Here is a 22,051-nt window from a genome sequence, read left to right as displayed (position 1 = left end):
CTTCAACTAATTCTTGCTCAACAAAGGACATACGAATGCAGCGTGAAGTACCGCAGCTGTGCCCTCTTGGTTTGAGCATCCACCTTGCGTGCAAGCGGTGTTGGGTTCAATCCCCATACAGTGCCCCCAGGTACTCAGAGATCATGCAGTGTGTGCAAGGTTTCCCTTGGCCTGGTGTTTGGCATATGTGCGGTAAAATGCTCGAAAAATGTGTCTCTAATTTCACCTTGAGTAGACGAAAATTCCTTGTGCCATGGTGCTCTTTGGACAAAGCTGCCTTTAAACCAGTAAGATCTGCAATCATCATCATCTGGTAAGCTGCATACAGTATGATTGCAGTAGACGGAGAGGAACTTGTACACAGAATTCGCGGATGCAGGTTTGTTCCATTACAATACAAAAAAATTGAACATTTTGTAAAGGTTGTGTGCATATCAGATTGGAAAAATTCAAAATAATATGCGGTGCAGCTCCATGATACATTCTTAACCTTTTATCAATGCACATTGCTTCTAACTTTCTATGTGCTCTGCAGAATCAAAGGAGGAAATGGACATCTACAATGAAAAACGACACCGAAGACCTCTTATACCACCCGAAGGGAAGAAAAGGACAAAAGGAAAGGTAAAGTCATAGCTTTTAAAGGCTGGTAATATTACTTTCAAATGTGCAGTTTTGCACTGTAAAAGTGTGTGTCTACTTGATGAACAGCTCACAAGGTGGGGCTTGTGACTGGCCTTGAAGACAGATCATTGACTCCAGATATCCACTTCTATTTCAAGCTGTAAAATATTTGATCCTAAGTAGGTTGTCGGGCAGGTGAGTTACATTTATTGAAAGCAGTGTTAAAAAATATGGACATGGGAAGAAGGTGTACACACGAAGATGAACGGACAGCTAATCTATATTCAGGGACTGCTCCACATTAAATACACTGCCTACTAGGATGCCGTGCTGACATTTAGTATGCTCCTTTCCCCACACACTCTTCCACGTGATTCCTGGCTTAACTTGGATCAGCTTGCAAGGTCAGCTGACCTTTGTGCACCAGGCTAGCAGCCTTCTTAGGGGTTGACTCTGAGTGACCAAACACAGTTCTACTGGGTCATTCCATGCCAAACACCCCAGACGTTGCACACAGCCATCTACAGTTTGTTCAAAAATATTCATGGCAAGTTATGCCAATGTGCCTAATCAAAGCCTGAAACATTTTCGTTGAAAAAATTTATTTGTGAGGTCAGTGCAGCTTGAACATTTAGAGAAGGTTTTAATAAAAACACTTATAGTCGGATACAACTTAAGTCTGCAGTGAAGCTCCGCCCATATATTTAGCCTCCGCGCAAGAATTCCTCCACGACGAAAAAGTAGTCCGTTGCTTAAACATACCTTGTTACCTATAAACAAGCTTACTGCAAGAAAAAAAATTATGAGCTTTTGAATTTTGATATGGGGATTGTTTGATAAAATCAAACATTCAAGCTGAATTCGTTTACTGTTCCGTTTATAAAAGTCAGGCTGATTTTGTTTCTGTTCCAATTGGAAAGCGGCGACTGCGGTCCAGTGTTAGCAACTGCTGTTTTTTAAGTTGTATTCTACTATAATATTAACATTTGGAAAATAATAACATTTAGAAAAGATTAATCATCATCATCAGCCTGCCTACGCCCACTGCAGAGCAAAGGCCTCTCCCATGTCTCCCCCCACAAAAAAAATACTCTGCCTGTCGATGGAACTGCATAACCAGGCCTGAAGTGCGGCCTGATCTCGGTGACCAGAACCGACAACGCACTTCCTCACCAGAGCAGGATTTGGCCACCCTGGTGTAGTACTTGGCCACAACCTTCTGTGAACAAACCAATTAAGAGAAAAGATTAATGAAAAACAAAATTTTTAGAAAACACTCCACAATTTTTTCAGTGACATTTGCGCAGATTCTGGCTTTCGACATAAATCAGAGCGTATAGGTTTTTACGGCTCAAATCTTTTTTTTTAATTAAAGAAAATATGAAAATGCACCATTTCTGCTGTTTTTTTATACCAACTTGCTCTCGCATATTCATAAATAGCCGTTTGGCTTCTCTAGACGTCTAGAACTTATAACCAATGTTACAGGTGATGAAACTGTGTACATTGAAGTAAGAAAAATACTAAGGTTGCAAAAAAGTGCATTTTGAGCCAAAAACACTGGTTAATTTCACCCTGAGGTGATCCAAGTAAAAATACTGTGAGACAGGAGACAGAGCGCAGGATGGAGCGAGCTTTAATGGCACCCGCAAGTATGGCGACCAACCCTTCGAAGAAGAAGATGATCGATGATGATGGATGTGTACAGATGAAGACGAAGGTCGCATGTTGTGCTTTGAGCGATGATGATGGATATGTACAGATGAAGACGAAGGTCGCATGTTGTGCTTACACTTTCGCCCCCCGCGTACGAAAGCGACCGGCCCGGGCGCAGATTAGAGCACAGTAGGGCGACGGGGCTGGGGGCGGGTGGGAATCAACTGGCGGTAAGGTGGAGCCGTGCAGTTCCTCCCGGATAATGGAGCGAATGAGGGAGCGTAAGTCCACGTCAGGTGAAAGTGGGGTGTCCCAGGTGTCTTTTAATCGAAGCGACTGAAGGTCGTCAAGACGATGGCAAGTTGTTCGGATGTCTTGGACTGACGTTGGATTCTGAGCAGCAAGCGTGTTGAAGGCAAATGACCCAAGCCCTTTCAGAAGATGACGTACCCGATCGTTCTCTGACATAGCGCTGTTGACACGTCGACACAGGGCAAGCACGTCTTCAATGTAGGATGTGTAGGACTCACCGGGTAGCTGAACGCGCGTATCTAGCTTTTTTTTGTAGACAGCGGGGCTTGCACCAGATGTGCCAAAGATTTGTCGTATCTGTGCCGAGAATTGAGCCCAGTCCGGGATGGCATCTTTGTGGTTGACGAACCAAGTCTTGGCCACGGCAGTGAGGTAGAACGACACGTTTACAAGTTTCATCGCTGAGTCCCAACGATTATAGGCACTGACCTGGTTATATTGGTCGAGCCAGTCCTCGACATCGTCCCCACGAAGACCAGCAAAAATGGGAGGCTCGCGCTGGAGTGTGGTGATGGTCCAAGTGGGGTGTCCAGAAGATTGGGAAGAACCGGGTTGGCTCATCATTGCTGGCTCCAGACGGTTCGAATCGAGAGGAAGAAGAACGGGGGGCCCACCGGGAGTACGAGTGGTGTTGTCGCTGACGGTATCCATCGGTGCGGATGGTACGAGCAGGTGGCGACCGGAACGTAGCTGCAGTCTGGCGGCGGAGAGGACGCAGGGATCGAGAGCACACTCCACCACTTGTGAGACAGGAGACAGAGCGCAGGATGGAGCGAGCTTTAATGGCACCCGCAAGTATGGCGACCAACCCTTCGAAGAAGAAGATGATCGATGATGATGGATGTGTACAGATGAAGACGAAGGTCGCATGTTGTGCTTTGAGCGATGATGATGGATATGTACAGATGAAGACGAAGGTCGCATGTTGTGCTTACAATACAAACAATGACAGGTTACATAGAACAATTTATTGCCTTTCATTTCTTACATTTTAATCGAGGTAATTTTTGTTTAAAGGGAGAAAAGAATTTTTGAAGCTGAGCTCTTGCGTCGGAAGTTGCAAGTTGCAGATATAGGAGAACTGCGACCTGCACTTGGACCTGTGAAGAGCCACATGTAGCTCGCGACCTACAGTTTGCCCCCCCCCCTCCTCCTCCCCCCTGTACTAGTGCATTGCACAACTTTCCCCATTATGCTGTGGCGTGCTGCTGTCAGGATTAATCCTGATGGATTGCATATTTTGGTGTGTTCAACAGTTCAGTAGGAAATTTTAATTGCGCCTATTCAGTTGCAGGTGACAAAGTCAGCAAAAAAGCTACGGCTTGATGTGCAGCGCCAACAGGAGCTGCAGTTGATTGAGGAGGCAGTGGTGGATGGAGCCGTCGACATGGTTCCTGTTGGATTGCACAACGAGCTGAAGCGCAAAACAGAGGCCTTGGAGATTGAACTGGCTGCGTTGAAGCAAGCAAGGGGTGACCAGTCAGCTACAGCTGAATTTGAAGCTCTTAAGGACGAAGTTGGACAGCTCCGTATTCTGAATATGGAACTGCAGCGCAGCCTTACTTCCAAGCTCTTCGATGCTGGTAAATCCTCTTGAAAAGTTAGCTTCTTTGGAGCTGTTATGTCTTGATGCAGAGCATACTTTCAGATCCATCTACAGAATCATGTGTAGTGTGAAACAATTTTTTTGTTTCCCCCACACAGACACACACTTGTAAATGTGTTGTGAAGATGGTGGGGAACAGGTACTTCTAAACTTCTGAAATCCATCATAGCTGTGTGGAGGGGTGCTTGTTGCTGTCGTGATTGCTTCCTCAAATTTCCAGTTAACTCGCTGGCTATAAGTTTCCAAAAAGACAGGAAGAGGATAGGCAGCTGGTCTGTGCAAAGAACCCTCGGTGTATCATGTGCCTTTTAACTCAATGGGAGATCATTAAGCATTAAAAAAGAATTTAAAATCTTTTTTTCTTTTTTGAGGCAGGCCAGGCTTTTTCATTTATCGGAAATTTTTGTTTCTGCATGTGCTCATCGCGTTCAGAATATATATCAGTGCATGCTCTGCATATTCATTCATTCAATATCTTAGCTAGCGGAAGCTTCCTTAATTTCTTAGCTTTCATTTTCACTGCACATTAAAAAAACAGGGTGGCATATGCATGACTTTGGTAGCGCACATTAATGGCATGCCAGCACACAGTTCGGCACTGCTTATGTCAACAAAAGTTGGAAAGGAGGCTAGTTGATGGTGGACGCGCATTGCTAAGTGGCCAAGTGAAATCTTAGTGCATTATGAAACAGTAATCTGCAGATTTTTGTTGGGAGCTCAGAAGAAAGAGCATGTTTCGCTTCTATTTAGGCCATTATAAGCTGATGAGCTGCATTACAGAAATGATCTAGTGTTTTATGTAGCCCTTCGTGCTGAGTACCAGATTTCCATTGGGTATAAAGAACAATTGCATTGTTTTCAGTGAAAATTGAATCTTAGCCTCTTCACTGGTATGTTGTTGTTAATTTGGCAGCAAAGGACATAATTATTGCTGGTAAAATCAGATTGGAAATCTTTCCACTGGCTGATTCAAACTTTTGAAGTCTTTGCTGAAAAGGACAGGTTGCCACCGTTTTGAAGTTAATGATGGTCTAGCATATCCTCTGAGATGCGCGCAATAAAATTGATGTTGATACACATGCTTCATTCATGAGAACGGCCAGTGATGGCTACACCTGTACTTCGTTTCTAGGTTCTAGCTTATGAAAGCTTTGTTTTCAGTTTGTTTTGAACACGCTACCGTACTGATACAGGTGAACTTAAATTTTTGTTTTGCGTCCCTTTAACATATTCCTCATAGATATTTCTTTGCTTCTAATTTAGGAAGACTACAAAAAAAAATGAAACTAACATGTATAAGTGCTGAATATTGTTCCTCGTTCATGCATTATAATTGCAGTGCAGTAGAATAAACAAGGTGTAAGCATTCTATAGTGCTGTTATTTGGAAGATGCAGTGTGCCCACAACCAGGCATTGCCGGCACCAAAAGAAATGTTCTAAAATAGGCTAGCTGCGGCTGTCACAGGACTGAGCTGATTAGAAATCAGTGAAAAAGGTCTGATTTTTCCATGCACATAGCTAGGCTTTTGATCATAAACAGGAAGCCTGAGTATGTCATAGAAGTTGCCAGACTGAAGCAGGAAGGTTAGCATTGTATTGAACAAATAACCCAGCCACAGGACGAAGGACAGGGAAGAGACAAGGTGCACACTGCGACTGAAACTAACAACTGTGCAGCAAGTTTTCTTGGGAGATGGATGTGCTACATTAGAACACTGTTGTTAGTTCCAGTTGCAGTGTGCGCCTCGTCCCTTCCTTGTCCTTCAGCGTTTGCTTGGGTTATTTGTTCAATACAGTGCACCAGCTGACCCAGATCGCAACTTTTCTGCTAAAGTATGTACCAGTACTGCAGCCTGTGAACCATGGAATTATCCCTCCTGCGGCCTCAGTGTTGCAGAGTAGGCAAGGCAGATTTCGTTTGCAAACAGTATCCAACATCAGGAGTTCAGTTTCATGACACGCAGGTACTGCTTGCAACTATAGCAGAGATTTGGATAGCATGGTGGAAGGCGACAAGCTGGATAACGTGGAAGTAAACTCTTGTATACAGGTAAAAAAAAGAGTTGTATGAAGAAACCTAGCAAAGATTATCGGTAGCGTTGCATTGCTGTTTGTAAAGCCGATACAATTTCTTCCAGTGTCGTGGCACTGGTGAACATTGCCATAGGGGACAATAAATTTTTACCTTTTCTCTAAACTCTACTTCAGAGAAAATTTATTGTTCGATCCGGCAATGTTTACTCAATTATGACATTGGAAGTAATTGTATGGGCTTTCCAGATAACAAGATAATGCTATCAGTAATCTTTTCTCGGTATTAAGTTGCGCTGTGAGCAAAATCATTAAGTGCCAACTCACTGGCCTGTGTTTGATGAATTTATGTGATACCTGATTGGCACTAATATCCTCAGGTATAGGAAGCTGGAGTAATGAATTAACAGAAGTGTTTTAGGCAACTAAACTTATGTACTTAAAAACCGAATTATTCACTCTTATGTGCTATGATATGTAAGGGGGAAAGAAGGGATTACTTTTAAATTTATTTTTCTTTTTCAGAAGTGAGGCTGATATATGCAGCTGCCTCTGATCTTCCACTGAATATTGTGTATCAGCCCGCACTAGATAGTATGGAGAAGAATGGTAAGTAATTATTTGTCCACTTGCATTCTTTTACTTTTCTAAACTGATTTGAATGCCTCTGAAGCTCTTTACTTGTAATATCTGCAGGACAAGCCTCGGCGAGCGTTGCATCCCCACAGTGCCAAGTTCAGCATGGTAAGGTGTATACATTCTAAACACGTATTGGTTTGTTGACATGGGGTTTGCTGGTGGCAGTTTCATGACATTTCAGGACGTGTGTTTGTAAGCAGAATCTGTAAACTTCTTGAACCTAGGGAGAGAACACTGTTTAGTTGAACCGGGTCAATTTGAGAGTTATCAGAATGATAGAGCACCGTTGCATTACCATGTAGACTGACACAGATGCTATGCTTAACTCCTTGAAAGTGAGGCTAAAATGAAAGTGGTGACGTAAGTATACCTTTCACTGGCAAGACTTTGCACGGCTGCTTTGTCTGATGTGGCCGTGCAACAGTCGGAAGTACTGGCATGCCTTACTGCAAATAATTATGGAAGAGAAATTCCTCTGCAGCTCCTTATAACTTGCTGTTCCTACAGGACAAGCCTCGGCGAGCACTGCTTCCCTGGAGAGCCCAGGTCTGCTTGGTAAGATACACTTTCATGTTTTGGGTTTAGTGATCTGACAGTTTAGTGCTGTTTTGGATCGTAGTCGTATTTTGGGAGAAAAAAGCCTCGGTAGTTGGCTAACTTATTACTTGCTGCACCTACAGGACAAGCTTCAACGAGCACTGCTTCCCAGAGCCCAGGTCTGCTTGGTAAGATACTCTTTCATGTTTTGGGTTTAGTGATCTGACAGTTTAGCGCTGTTTTGGATCGTAGTCGTATGTTGGGAGAAAAAAGCCTCGGTAGTTGGCTAACTTATTACTTGCTGCACCTACAGGACAAGCTTCAACGAGCACTGCTTCCCAGAGCCCAGGTCTGCTTGGTAAGATACTCTTTCATGTTTTGGGTTTAGTGATCTGACAGTTTAGCGCTGTTTTCGATCGTAGTCGTATGTTGGGAGAAAAAAGCCTCGGTAGTTGGCTAACTTATTACTTGCTGTACCTGCAGGACAAGCCTTGACGAGCCCAGGTCTGCTTGGTAAGATTCTCATTGTACTCCCGTGTTGGTTTGGTGATCTGAAAATTTTGATCTGCTTCAAAATATAGTGTTCATAAGCTGAAGCCGACTCGCCTGGGAAAGTTTGCTTAATGCTTGAAAGCCAATGAGCATCAGACCAATTTGATGTTGCTGAGAATTACTTAGCACCATTGCACGGCCCATGCAGTACGAAAAGAATGCCATGATTAATTCTTTGAAAGCAACAATACATGAAAGCACTTTCTGAAGACTACCTGTTCGTCTTACTGCCAAGGCTTTGCACGGCTTCTTTGCCTGCATTAGCCATGCAACAGTCTGGAGTGCCTGCGTGCCTTATTGCAGGTAATAGTGGAAGAATAACACATCTGGAACTCCTTTTTACTCACTCCATCCGCAGGACAAGCCTCGACAAGTGCTGGTCCCCTGGAGAGCCCAGGTCTACGTGGTAAGATTACTCGATTGTTGGTTTGGTGATTTGACAATTTCGATCCACTTCAAAATATAGTGTTTATAAGCTGAAGCTGACTTGCCTGGGAGAGTTTGCTTAATGCTTAAAAGCTAATGAGTGTCAAATAATTTTGGTATTTCTCAGTTATTTAGCACCATTGCATTCTCCATACAGTGCGAAAAAATGCTATAACTCCTTTAGAGTGAGAATAAATGGAACGCTTTCAGAAGATTACCATTTCCTCGAATGACTTTCCATGGTTGTTTTGCCTAATATAGCCACGCAACTGTCTAGATTATCTGCACACCTTAGTGCAAGCTTTAACTGAAGAGCGACGCCTCTACAACTACTTTTTACTTGTGTACCTGTGGTACAAGCCACGACGAGCACTGCTTTTTTTTATATCAGTTTCGGAGTAGAGGTACCACATGCAGTGTTTGAATATTCCAGCCCCCATGAAAAAGTTAAGTATATAAGAAGCTATGTTAATTGATCATTTTATGGTTTGATCATCCCTGTGCATGCACATTTTATACTTTTTTTGGTGTCCAAAACAAAAAGTCAATTTTTGTCTTTGTGCAGGAGAAGGAGGCCATGGCCACTGCCCTGTCACTGAAGCTGACATACAAGTGGGCTCTACCAGGGATGATGGAAAAGTAATCACCTTTCTTTTTTACAAGCAAGCATGTAAACATCTGGTGGAGATGGTGTTCCATGGCTCCCAGTTTTACTGTAAGGACTGTGCTTTAAAATATAAAATATCTTGTCAGCTTAAATGGGACGACAAATTTCTTATGGTCTAAAGTAGGCTTTTTGAATTATTATAGATAGATGTGAACAGGTAGGCAGACAGCTACAGTATTCATTTTAAATGAGCCTCAGGGGAGCATTTATGGAGGGAGGTGGTGGGGCATTGGTAAATTTCATTTAAGGAAAACATGCAGAACACCATTTTTTTTTAACAAAAGGCAAAGAAATACATGGCTAAAATGTGACTGCTGCCCCAAGAGAGTGCCGTATATCCGACCCTATGTGAAATTAAGCCTACTCAATAACATTTTGAGTCTGCTTAATTTTTTGTTTAGTTTTAAGATTGCATAGGTCAGGAAGATAGCACCTCTAAGGGAATAACCTGTAGCACAAGCATATTAATTGCTGCTTTTCGATGTGGCAGAAGACTTCAAGCTGCTAATTGGGTGCTTGCAAGGAGAGTTAATTTGTCATACTGAACTGCTGTTTCATGTGAGCAGTAAATTTACAAAAGCCTCTCCTGCATTTCTAACCTGCTGTCAGGCACTTTAGTTGTGCAGCTGGTAAGCCTGTTCGCAACACAGGTGCATTGATCATGCTTAAACTGCTAACAATGTCCAATGTATTGAACAAGTTGCATAAGCCCATGTTATCATCAGTGGTGTATTAGCTTTGAATATTTGGGGGCCAGATGTAGAATCCACTTTCTCCTTAACTATATTGCTCAAAGACAAATTTAGGCAGTCGTTTTTGCATTCATGTCTAAACTGGAACACTATTTTTGTAAAGAACCCGTAGTAGCTTTTTCTGATTGACAGCTCAAGCTTTTGTGGAGTATGGAATTTGGAGCAATGTTTTGTCATATTACGCGTTGCTGTTGTTATTGGAGTTTGAAGTCTTATGTGGGCAATACACTAATGTGACGCTTGAAAAAAGTGACAATGCAACACTCTAAAAACTCATAAGGTGTGGTAGAACTGCTTTCATATGGATACTATTGTGATATTCATGACTTCTGAATTTTTTGTGCTCCATACCATGAGACTCAGGAGAAAACAGTTGCCCAGCCTGTCATATTGGCTTTGAGGGGACTATACAAAAAGTGCTAAATAGCGTGACAGTTTTTGTTTTGCGTCATTGTCAAGTGACCTTAAGTCGCCATCATGTGCTAGAGTACTATGTAATGCTTGATGGTGCTACTGAAAGCTCCTCTGTCAAGGTACTTATAGCCTCAGAGCGCAGAAAGAGGTCTGAAAAAAATAGGCCGCAGGAAAGTATTAACAGCTGTGTGCACATATTTTGCAGGTCTATGCTGGAAGCGGTGCCTGGGTGGAGCCACAGGTGTGGACTAGGCTCTTCCAGGCGCCATCCGACTCGATGTTCTGCCGGATGGCGGCTCAAGTGTACTGGAGCACAGAAGAGTTAAAAAACAGGAGTGTGACTGGAACGCTTTCAAACAGAAGCCTGTCTCTGGGCAAGACAGAGCCAAAGCCTGCATTGACGCCGCAGAAGCTGACTTCTCTGAAAGGTGTGTTGACCCTTTGGTGACTCTTTTGCTTTATGTCTAGCGTTGCTCAGTTAGTAAATGGCGACGTAACAATAATTTGGAACCTAAACTTCTCATCATACCTTGTGGGCTGTGAGTTTTGGTACAGAAGGAAAAATGTTTCAATGACTGCACTTCAGGATACAACTTGTCCACAGGTTATTTACAAACACTAGACAAGCAGGAAGCTGTTTGCTGGAACTGGTCACATTAAATGCATCATCATTTGCATCATCGTGTACGTGCAAAGTATGTTAATAAAACTGGAATTAAACAAATTTAGGAAGTCATGACAGACCCATTGTTCAAGGAATTTTCACCACCGGACAACACTGCTTATAGTTCACAGATCCAGAGCTGTGTCCTGTAATTAATGGCAGCTCACTCACTTTTAAAGTTATCATGTGTGCATTTTTTTCAATGCAGAACACTGCGCTATACCACAGCAGTTAATGAAGCTGGTTCTGCAGCAAGCTGTATTACTTAAACTTGTTCTTCTGCTCTTAACTAAGAATTCATTGTATTCTGCCCATAGTTATAATTGAAGCGTTAAATGTTTGTCCGTGGCAGAGCTTACAGAGATACGGAGGAGAAATTGAAGTTGGCCTAGCTGGATTTAGCTCAGCAGTTTGAGATTGAGTTCATATATTTTAAGAAGGCTTCTCATAAATTTGTTGTGGTGTGTGGAATTTAACGTCCCAAGGTTACTCAGCCTATGAGGGATGCTGTAGTAGAGTGTTCTGGAATAATTTTACATCACCAGAAGTGTTAAACCTTTACTGACATCGTCCAGCACATGGACGCCTTTTGCATTTTGCCTTCATCGAAATTGGGTGGCCGCGACTGGGTTCGAGCCGGAATACTCAGGCTCGGTTTCTGAAATCCTAACCACTAAGCAACTACAGCTAGTCCTTCTCATGAATATGTCGCAGTCTGCACTGACTACCTAAAAGCTCTTGACCGCGTCGAATCATCTCAGAAAAAAGTTTCTACCTTGCAGAGTAACATGATGGTGCTTTTATGCTGCCACTATTTTGTCAGTTTATTGTGTAAAATATATGTTGCCAAAGGCAAAGTGCTACAATGCACTTGTATGAACCACCAGTGGCTATTGTGTTCCAGATTGGGCTGGCCCTTAGTCACAAAGCAATTTTTCATTTGGCTATATATAATGCACTATATGCAACTTTTGAAACTGCAGTCCTTGACTGCATTGGGTTTCTTTGCTTTACTTCTTCTTTTGAGAGTTGCTTGTGGAAATTTTTGTGTAATGCCCCTCAATCCATACATTGCCCTTAATATTTATTCTTTCTGCAGCTTTGTTCCGCCTCTACATGGGGGACACAAGCCCAGAGGAGTCTGCAAAACGGCTGAAAGCGGTGCGCAAGCATCTTGCTCAGAAACTGGGTGATGTACAGCGCAAATAGTGCGCAACATAATAAAGGTGTTCTGTGAAATTTTTTGTGACTGTTATCTAGAGAGACACATTTTGCTAAAAAAGTTATTGCACCATTTATTTGCAGCATGCAGAAATAATTTTCCAGTTTATCCAAGTTCTTTTTTTCAAGTATTCAGATAATCGTTTTAAGCTTGTCCAAAGATACCAGCAGGATTGTGTGTTGAAACAATGTGAAGGTGCCATGGTCATGTGTCTGCGTGAGCTTCATGCTCACGGGCCAACAGGCCTTCAGGCATGCACAAAAGCAGGCCAATACCAGTAGGCCGACACCACCAGGCCAATACCAGTAGGCCGATTCCAGTAGGCCGACACCATTAGGTCCAACACCAATAGGCCCGACAGCAATACACCCAACACCAATAGGCCCAACACCAATAGGCCCAACACCAGCAGGCCCGACACCAGCAGGGTCCCAATTTACGGATTGCCAACAGACCTACAGCCTGTTGGATTTTCTGATAGGGGTGTCACGGCCTGGTGGATTTTTATGCCCATAAACATCAGCCCGGAAACACCAGCCCGGAGACACCAAACCGTATTTTCTGGTGTTAACACCAGGCACAACCTCGTGGGTTTCTCAGCCCCAAAAACACCAGCCCAGAAACACCAGCCCGGAAACACCAGCCCGGAAACACCAGCCCGGAAACACCAGCCCGGGAACACCAGCCCGGAAACACCAGCCCGGAAACACCAGAACCGTGTCTGAAATTCCACTCTGGTGTTAACACCACATACGGCCTGGTGGAATTTTCAATTGGGCATCATCGCACCCGGACAATAATCAGCTGATACTTAACCTACAGAATGATCTTAATTCTCTTGAGCGCTGGTGCCACATTAACCGCCTGTCCGTGAACGTCACTAAAACTTGTTTTCAGATTTGCCATCCCCCTCAGAAGCTATTGCCCATCACACCACTTCTATACCTCAATTCTGCTGATATTTCGCCGCAAGATCGAGTTTCTTTTCTGGGTATTATCATTGACCCTCACTTAAAATTCCATCATCATGTAGCTGAAACGTGCAAGAAAATTTTTTTATGGGTTACGCGCACTAATTAAAGCCCGAAGCTATTTTCCAGTCCAAACTTTATTCTCACTTTACTACGAATTCATCCACAGCCACTTAAACTACGGTATCTCATCTTGGGGTAACGCCTATCATATTCATCTCTGGTCTTCAATAAAACTGCAAAAGCAAGCCATGCGCATCATAACCAATACCCCTCGAATGTCACCCTCCCGCATTTTGTTCATAGATTTAAACGTTCTACCTGTCTCGGCCCTTTATTTTTACAACATTGGAATCCTATTCTTTAAGATTCTTCATCATTATCTCCCGCTAAGCATATTTTCTGCCGGCCCGATCATGAGCAACATGGTCACACGTTTTGCGCTGCGTAATAACTTTTTACTACCTAAGGTCAGAACTAACTACGGGAAACAATGCCTTCATTTTTCATCCTTATCATTTTAGAACTCTTTGAACATAGACGTCAAACAAACTAATACGCTTTCTTTATTCAAGGTCAAACTAAAGCTTTTTGTTCTTAATTTCTGATTTTTTTTGTTATTGATTCTATGTATCGCGGCATCTGTGAGTGTTTTATTGTACATTATCGTGCATTACATTGTTTGTATTTAAATATTTTCAGTAACTAATATTGCACTATGTGCATATATTTATTCTATTGCGTCGCTAATTAATGTGTTGTGTATTTTATATTATGTTGCATATTGAAATTTATTTTCATGGGAGGTCCCGCCCGCGGTCTTGTACCATGGGACCTCTCGCTGTATACAATTGCAACTTTTATTGTATTCCTCAATAAACTTTCAACAACTTTCAACTTTAAACCCATCACCGACACTGTGGCACCAGTGTCCACTAAGGCCACGACACAAGTACCGTCCACTAAAACTTAAATGCGGTTCCTTAACATAACAATTGCCAGAGGAATTGGCAATATCGATGACCGGGCGACCTGCTCCTGCATCGGCCGCGCACGTTAGTTTCCCGGTGACGATGGGGAACGACGTTAGAGAGAAGGCGAGCGGCGAGAGCGGTGCGGAGGTGGAGTGAGGCTACGGTGAGAGGCCTCGTTCTGTAGTGGCGCGTAGCTGGATGGGCGCTGAGATGACGTAAAGACACGGTCATGAACAGGCGCATTGGAACTGGGATGGGGGTGCGACCGTTGGCGCTGGTAGCGGGAAAACAGGGCCCAGTGACGGCACAATCTGGAGATGTGACCGATCAACCCCATCGGTAACAAACAGGTGGGTCACGGGGACACTCGAAATAACACTCTTCGTATCCAGTGTCGAAGTGGCCATCGTACTCTGGCTGCCGCAGGTGGCGTTGCGGACGAACTGCCGCTCTGGGGTTGGGGCGAGTGATCCAGGGAGCGTCGCTGTAGTCGATGCAAGTGGCACTGGTAGTAGCTTGACTGGACAAACTCGAAGGGGATGAGCGGTAGGCCGGAGCAGCCTGCAGAGAACAGCTCTCACACGAAAAGTCACTGCGGCGCACAAGATGACGAATGACGTCAGGAAGGGTCACATCTTCACAGGCTCGTGGAAATCCACTCTGGCGAGAGTGGCGACGCTAGGCAGGCGGCCGAACTTGGGAGGAATTCGCCGCAGCTTAAGAGCTTCAAAGGTGCGACAGTCCTTGATGACATCCGTGGGGGAGTCTAAGTTTTCTTTACTAATAAGAAAACTGTAGACGTCCTCTGCGATGCCCTTGAGGAGATCGCTAACGCGATCTTCGTCGGACATACTGGGATTAACGACTTTGCACAGCTGCAATACCTCTTCTATGTACGTATTCCAGGTCTATCCAGGCACTTGCGCTCTCTGAATAAAAGACTACTCAACGCATTTTCGCTTCGCAACGGTGTCCCCGAAGCAGCTGTGGAGCTCTTCCACGAAGCGGTCCCAACTCGTTAAAGAGGCTTCATTGTTTGCCAGCCATGTTAAAGCGGTACCATCCAGAAAGAAAACGACATCGGCCAGCTCCAGAGTGGCATCCCAATGGTTGTATTTGCTCGACCGGGTAATTGGTGAGCCAATCTTCTACATCTTCGCCAGCCTTCCAGCTAAACGTCCACGGCTTACGGTAGTGCTGCCAAGCGGGCGCTGCTGCTCCGGTCGGACGTGTGGCGCTCAGCCATGGCACCACCACTCCGCCAGCAGTGCCCATGTGAGGAGTGACGGGTAGCCCTTGCTGGTGTGCACGCAGTAGGCCTCGCAAATGCGCCGACGGTGGAGCAGACGCCGCCAGCCTCGTCAGTTGTTCGCATGTTAGGAGTGACGTCAGTTGTTCACATGCACGGGGTGACGTCGAAGCACGCAGCTGGAGTGCGCACCGCACGCTTACATTACGCTAGCATTTCCAGCCTTCATCGTGGCGGCGCCGTGGCTGGTCACGTGTTGCGGCGCAGATGCCGGCGGCGCGGCACTGCGGCGAAATTGAGAGGGGGAGGAGTGGTAAAGGGGAGAGAGGGAGAGAGCGAATCCACGCTCAGGGACGAAGATAAAGAAGGAACGCCCACAGAAACGGAGCGGCGAAAGACTGGCTTTGCAACTCGACTCAGCGAGGTACACTCACCCAGCTGTAGATATCGCATCACTCCAGGTTTAACATGAGTTAAGCAGCAGGAAATTTTTTATGTAACTATTTCTAAGTTATTCTGAAGTTGTTAAGGCACGAAAACAGTCGAATTGCGAAATACTGCTCCCGATTACTTAATATGGTATTATTTCACGACTACCGAAATCTAACCGAATGGTATTGTTTTCATCGAATGTGCAACGATATGCAGCTGCCGTTTTGAACTGGATATGCAACTGCGCGATAAGTGGAGAAATGTCACTGCCCTTAATCGCTGTTTTTGAGTTAATTGCAAGCAAATGCGGCAAGGTAGTCTGTGGCTGGTACACCAGACCGTTAGATGCTTTTTGACGAACCGGCATAACAGTGAACAAATTTTGTCAAGCCTCGCCAATTGATAATGAACGGGTGTTACGCGGCGCGTGCCTAGTACGATCCGCAAAGACTTACGTCCCCCCCCCCTCCATATAAACGAAGTGACTAAGAGACCGGGGCTGGAGTGACATCGTGGATAGAAACGCCATTCTTGGCCTCACCACGTGTCGTGTACGTGACCTACAAGTGTATCACACGCGTTCCACTCTCGTCTTCACGCGCTTATCTCGTGCCTTTCCTCTCATAATTACAGAGGCCTCAGGTTGTGCTATGTAACTTACTTCAGTGTCCGAATGTTTTTGCTACGAACGCGTTCACACTTGTGCTGGGGACGTACGCCGTAAGAAGTCTGCTTTGGCTCTGAGTGCGCGGAAAAAAAAGGGTGCCATTGCAATAGCACTACCTCCGATTAAACAACAGAGTGAAAGTACTGGCGCCCGCCCAGTCCCATTAGTGTGGGTTTTCGTCTGCTTTGGGAGGTTTACAGGTTTAGGACTGGTCTGACTCATGGCCGTTACTTATGGTATGCCAATGGACAATCTTCGAAAATTGAACATTGGTTAGGAGGAAAGGAAATGGAGCAGTAACTGCCTCACGTATCTCGATGGAGACCCGTGCTGCGCTGTAAGGCAAGAGGTAAAGGAGGAAGTTAAAGAAGAAAGGAAAAGAGAGTTACGTATTCGAGGGCTCCGCGTTAATTACGACCCCTTGGGCATGATTAATGGACAAATTTTCTTTTCTTCAATTTTGCTTCGTTCGAGACCATATAATTCCTGAATATTTTTTTTAACTCGTCAGCGTCCTGTCCAGGTTGAAAGCAGCCCACTTACGTCTCGAATAACAACGGGACCACCCGTGCTCTTTGTTTCCAAAGTATTGTTTTCATTGTTTCTCAGCTGCCTCGACGATGATTTACAACCCCCTGTTTCTCCCTCCCTTCGTCGCGGGAGGCTGAAAGCGTGAATTTCACCTAGCGACTCCCTTTTTTTAGTGGGAGAGGAGATGCAGGACCACCTCGTTCGGGGTTCGTACCGCAACTCTTGGTACTCCCCTTCACGCACAACCGACGGCTGGCGGCAGCGGTGCGGATTGTCGCGAGACGTACGGGGCCTCCACCTCACTTCCCTGCGACCGCGCCATGCTGGGTGTGCCGGCCGATACGAACAATGCGGCCGGAAGAGACACGGCGGCTGCTTGTGCAAGGTGTGCGCGATGCCACCGAAAGCAGCTATCGGAGAGGAGAGGAAAGAGAAAGCTGCTGCCGGTCATAGCAAGAAGGGACTACATAGTGAGGCAAAACTATCGATAGTACTATCCATACTATCGATTGTTGAGTCACTGTCAAACTATCGATGGTAAAAAAAGACTATCGATAGTACTATCGATAGCGCGCTATCGATAGTTATTTTGATAGTATATCGATAGTTCTATTGATAGTACTACCCTATTGAAAGTATTGAGCGTGGATTCTGCGTGCCTATCTTTGCGTGTTTATTGCCACGCAAAATGCGACGATTGAGCGAGGTCACAGAACGCGAGACATATTTCACATAATTTGCGCAAGCCGAGCAAGCTCGCAAACCTGAGACATCACTCACAGAAAGTGCGCAAGCCGCGTCAGGCTCGCACAGCAGGAGACATCCTCGCCTAATATGCACAAGCCGGGTGAGGCTTCCAGAATGTCCGAGAGCCAAGGGTGAGCCCCAAATGTACAAAGCCGACTCTGGCTCACAGAGCACTAGACAGTGTCAAATGGAGTTACCATCATGATACCGATAAAACCTTGCATTGCTACAAGGCTCCTACATCACTGCTCAACAAGTTACGCCAATGCCCTAACGTAAGGCCTCCTCATCTGTCTGTCACTGCCTCATTCAGCATGCAGGTTGTGAGCTAACAAGCTTTGCAGAAATGGTGCTTCGTGGGATGGCTCTCATGTGTGTAGCATGCTTGCAAAAAGACAGATAAGGTCACCTTAACTGCCTTTATTAATGCCACATCCCTCATGACGGGTGCCACAAAGTGGCTAAACAATTTCTTCAGTTTCTCCAAGTCCTGCAGGTTGGCGTCTTGATACAGGTTCTCACTATGCAGCACCTGCAAAAACGCAGCATTATATGCAAAAAAAAATCAGTTAATCTGTTTTCTGGAAAGTCCAGAAAAGGGCACAAGTAGTTCCTCCATTAATGAACTAATGATGATTTCGAAAACTTTCAGGTTTGAAATACAGACATTGGAAAACCCGACTCAAGCACGCAGGCTGCTCAGCATCAAACCTGCACAAAATCTAATAACCGTGTCACACAGGCATTTTGAAGGCTTTCAAATGGCTATGAACTCAGTCGCACTTGAATGCAGCTAAATGGGGATTTCCAGTAGCCACAGAGTCCCTAGAACAGTATGGACATCTATCAAGGTTTTGAAGACTTTTCAGTGGTAGAAATTTGCACTCAGACATGGAGCACTCGCAACTATACACTAAGGAATAAAATCAAAGTAATTTAATCGCTGAAAGAATACTCAACATGAAATGTACAACTTATTTCACTGAAAAAAAAGAAGGCTGGCCACAAAACACTGCAGCAAGCATATTATCACTGTTGCCAATAGCACAAAAACAATAAATACCACCTTTTCAAAACTGCGTGAGTGCTACAACAGCTTCCCGGCTAAATTACCAACTGTGACAGTGGCGCCACAACAGCTTAGTGCGAGATGATGAAATATCTCTACGGCGACCAAGTATTCTGTGTAGCAGCGGCATAACTCCAGAGTTGAAGTGCAAATCTCAAAGCTCAATCTCCCACCTTAACTGTTATCTTTAAATACATATTTAAATTCATTGGAGTGTGCTGCAGAAGTAGGTGGTCAGATCATTCGAGAGGATACCTGAAAGCTATCTCAGGAGACGAAAGATCTGATGAAGAAACGCCAACGCATGAGGACGTCTAACTTCAGAGATAGAATAGAACTAGGAGAGCTATCGAAGTTATTTATAAGTGCAAGGTAGCCAACATAAGAACGTTTAACATGGAGAAAACCCAGCATGCTCTAAAGCATGGAGGTAGCCTAAAATCAGTGAAGAGAAAACTAATGACAGGTAAAAACCAGATCTATGCACTAAAAGACAAAGAGGGCAATGTCATAAGCAATATGGATAAGATAGTTAAAGTAGCCGAAGAGTTCTACACAAATCTCTACAGCAGTGAATGTAATCAGAACGTTACAGAGAGAGGCAGTAGAGCACAGCAATGGGACATCCCGCCAGTAACGAGGGAGGAAGTAAAGAGAGCCTCAGGAGCAATGCAAAGGGGTAAAGCAGCTGGTGAGGATCAGGTAACAGCAGATTTGTTGACGTATGGAGGAGAGATTATGCTAGAGAAACTAGCCACCCTGTATACGCTTGCTTCGTGACCACGAGCGTATCAGGAGCTTGGAAGAATGCGAACATTATTTTAATTCATAAGAAAGAAGATGTCAACGACTTGAAGATTTACTGACCGATCAGCTTACTATCCATTGTCTCCAAGGTATTTACTAAGGTAATCACTCATAGACTAAGGACAACCTTCGAATTCAATCAACCAAATGATCGGGCAGGCTTTCGTAAAGGATACTCAACAAGAGACCACATTCATGCAATCAATAAGGTGATTGAGAAATGGGCAGAATATAACGAACCCCAATATATAGCCTTCATTGACTACCAGACAGCAATTGACTCGATGGAACCACAGCTGTCATGCAGGCATTGTGGAATCAGGGTGTAGAAGAGTGTTATGTGAAAATATTGGAAGATATTCATAACGTCTGCACAGCTACCATAGTTCTCCATAAGGTCAGCAGTAAAATTCCAATAAGGCAAGGTGTCAGGCAGGGAGACACGATTTCACCAATGCTATTCACCGCCTGTTTACACGAGGTGTTCCGGGGCCTGAAATGGGAACAGTTGGGGACAAGATTTATTGGAGAATACCTAAGTAATTTGCGATTCCCTGATGACATTGCCTGGCTAAGCCACTCAGGATATGAACTGCAAAGCATGATGAATGAGTTAGACAGGCAGAGCAGAATTGTGGGGCTAGAAATGAACATGCAGAAAACCAACGTAATGCTCAACAGTCTAGCAAGGGAACAACAGTTTACAATTGGTAACGAGGTGCTAGAAGTAGTAAGAGGATATGTATACTTACGGCAGGTAGTGACCGCTGATCCGGATCACGAGAGGGAAATAACTAGAAAAATAAGAACGGGGTGGAGCGCATATGACACGTTCTCTCAGATCGTGAAAGGCAGTTTGCCAATATCCCCCAAGAGAAAATTCTAACACAGCTGTATCTTACTGGTACTCACCTATGGGGCAGAAATGTGGAGGCTAACATTGAGGGTTCAGCTTAATTCAAGGACAACGCAGCGAGCTATGGAAAGAAAAATTATAGGTGTAACGTTAAGAGACCGGAAGCGGGCGGAGTGATGAGGGAAAAAACGCGGGTTAATGACATCCTATTTGAAATCAAGAGGCAGAAATGGGCTAGGGCAAGGAATGTAAGGCGAAGGCAAGATAATCGCTGATCCTTGGGGGTAACAGAGTGGATTGCATGAGGAGATTAATGTAGCAGGGGGCGGCAGAAAATTAGGTGGGCGGATGAGATTAAGAAGTTTGCGGGGATACGGTGGCCACAATTGGCACAGGACAGGGTTAATTGGAGAGACATGAGAGAGGCCTTTGCTCTGCAGTGGGTGTAGTTAGGCTGATGACGATGAATTTTAACTAATGTATACAGCACTCTATGCATTACAGTTATATATGTCTGGCCTGCTACAGCCTAGAAATCTTCCATTACAAAATAGGGAAGTGGATAGACAACTACAGCACTACAGTGGCCATGAAAACAGATACGGCACATCTGCAGGTAGTAGTCCTGGAAAGTGCATGTTTCCCAGTCAGAGCCAATAAAACACTAAATTCATAGATGCCATCTCTCGTGTATGTCAACAGGCTATGACAGAAGCTCAGACCAGGAAGACTATCAAGAAGGAATAGCACCCAGAGATGAGGGGCAAAGGAAGTGCACAGCATGAGCAATGACTCACAACTGAATTTACTGCCAGAAACCTCATTGTAATCGTAATTACAATTGTAATCATGTAGGAAGGTTGATGCTTGCATTGCGCATGACACTGGTTTTAGCTGAGCGGTCCGGAGCTTGGCAGTCCCCTGCATCTGCTAGACATGGTGCCGAAAAACAAAGGCAGCATTGGAAAAATTCCCCTGTCCAGATGGACAAGTTACAATGACCCACAAGATTGTGGAGATGAGGCAGCTCGGTATGCAAGTTCTACTCCCTTAATATTGGGTTGATGCAACAGCCTGCCTGGACAAAGTACACCTGCCTTCAAACCGTAATGTGCGAAATTTATTGGTGCACTATATAATTTGCACAATCTCTAAATTAGGCTACGAAATCAAAAATTTTCACTAATACTGCCTTCCATTTACTTTAATTTACTTTGATAGCACCTTTATCTTCAATCATGTAGCAAAGGAATGAGAAAAAACACAACCGAGCACAGTTCACATTTGTTAAGCTGTGCTTGATATTGTGCTTTTTTCACTCACTAATGCCTGCCTTCCATTAGTCAATCAGTGGGCAAAGGTGCTCAAGCTTATTAGGGGCCAAAAGGCCCTCACAACCTTGCACCTGGCTCCAGCATTCTTCAAAGAATGCGATAACTGGTGTATGTACAGAATGATCGCAATCCTATGTCACTTTTCTTCCAATGGACGCATTTCCTGATAGATATTTTTGGCAAGGCTTTTGCTACAGAGGTTAAAACAGATGCCAAAACACCAGCACCTTGAAGGCCTGCTACAAGTCACAAAAACCTTTCATTTACAAAATATATGCACGAAGGCAACAGAGCTGCAGAGGCAAAACATG

The 22,051-nt window shown here is 44.5% G+C and overlaps 1 protein-coding gene across 1 annotated transcript in view; it reads left to right on the top strand.

The window, feature by feature from the left end:
• Positions 1-12,120, top strand: part of LOC149361430 (uncharacterized) — a 63,725-nt gene extending 51,605 nt beyond the window's left edge. Inside the window, exons 6-14 of the mRNA XM_089568076.1 lie at positions 536-624; positions 3,881-4,175; positions 6,756-6,839; positions 6,927-6,974; positions 7,377-7,424; positions 8,317-8,364; positions 8,950-9,023; positions 10,423-10,645; positions 11,981-12,120. Of these exons, the coding sequence (XP_089424202.1) occupies positions 536-624; positions 3,881-4,175; positions 6,756-6,839; positions 6,927-6,974; positions 7,377-7,424; positions 8,317-8,364; positions 8,950-9,023; positions 10,423-10,645; positions 11,981-12,090 (1,019 nt within the window). The 3' untranslated portion in view covers positions 12,091-12,120. The remainder of the gene's footprint in view (positions 1-535; positions 625-3,880; positions 4,176-6,755; positions 6,840-6,926; positions 6,975-7,376; positions 7,425-8,316; positions 8,365-8,949; positions 9,024-10,422; positions 10,646-11,980) is intronic.
• Positions 12,121-22,051: the final 9,931 nt, after the last annotated feature.

This window comes from Amblyomma mixtum, chromosome 2 (assembly GCF_055824585.1).
Source record: "Amblyomma mixtum isolate Tamu chromosome 2, ASM5582458v1, whole genome shotgun sequence".
Taxonomy (NCBI): domain Eukaryota; kingdom Metazoa; phylum Arthropoda; class Arachnida; order Ixodida; family Ixodidae; genus Amblyomma; species Amblyomma mixtum.
This window is presented reverse-complemented; position numbering and strand designations above follow the sequence as displayed.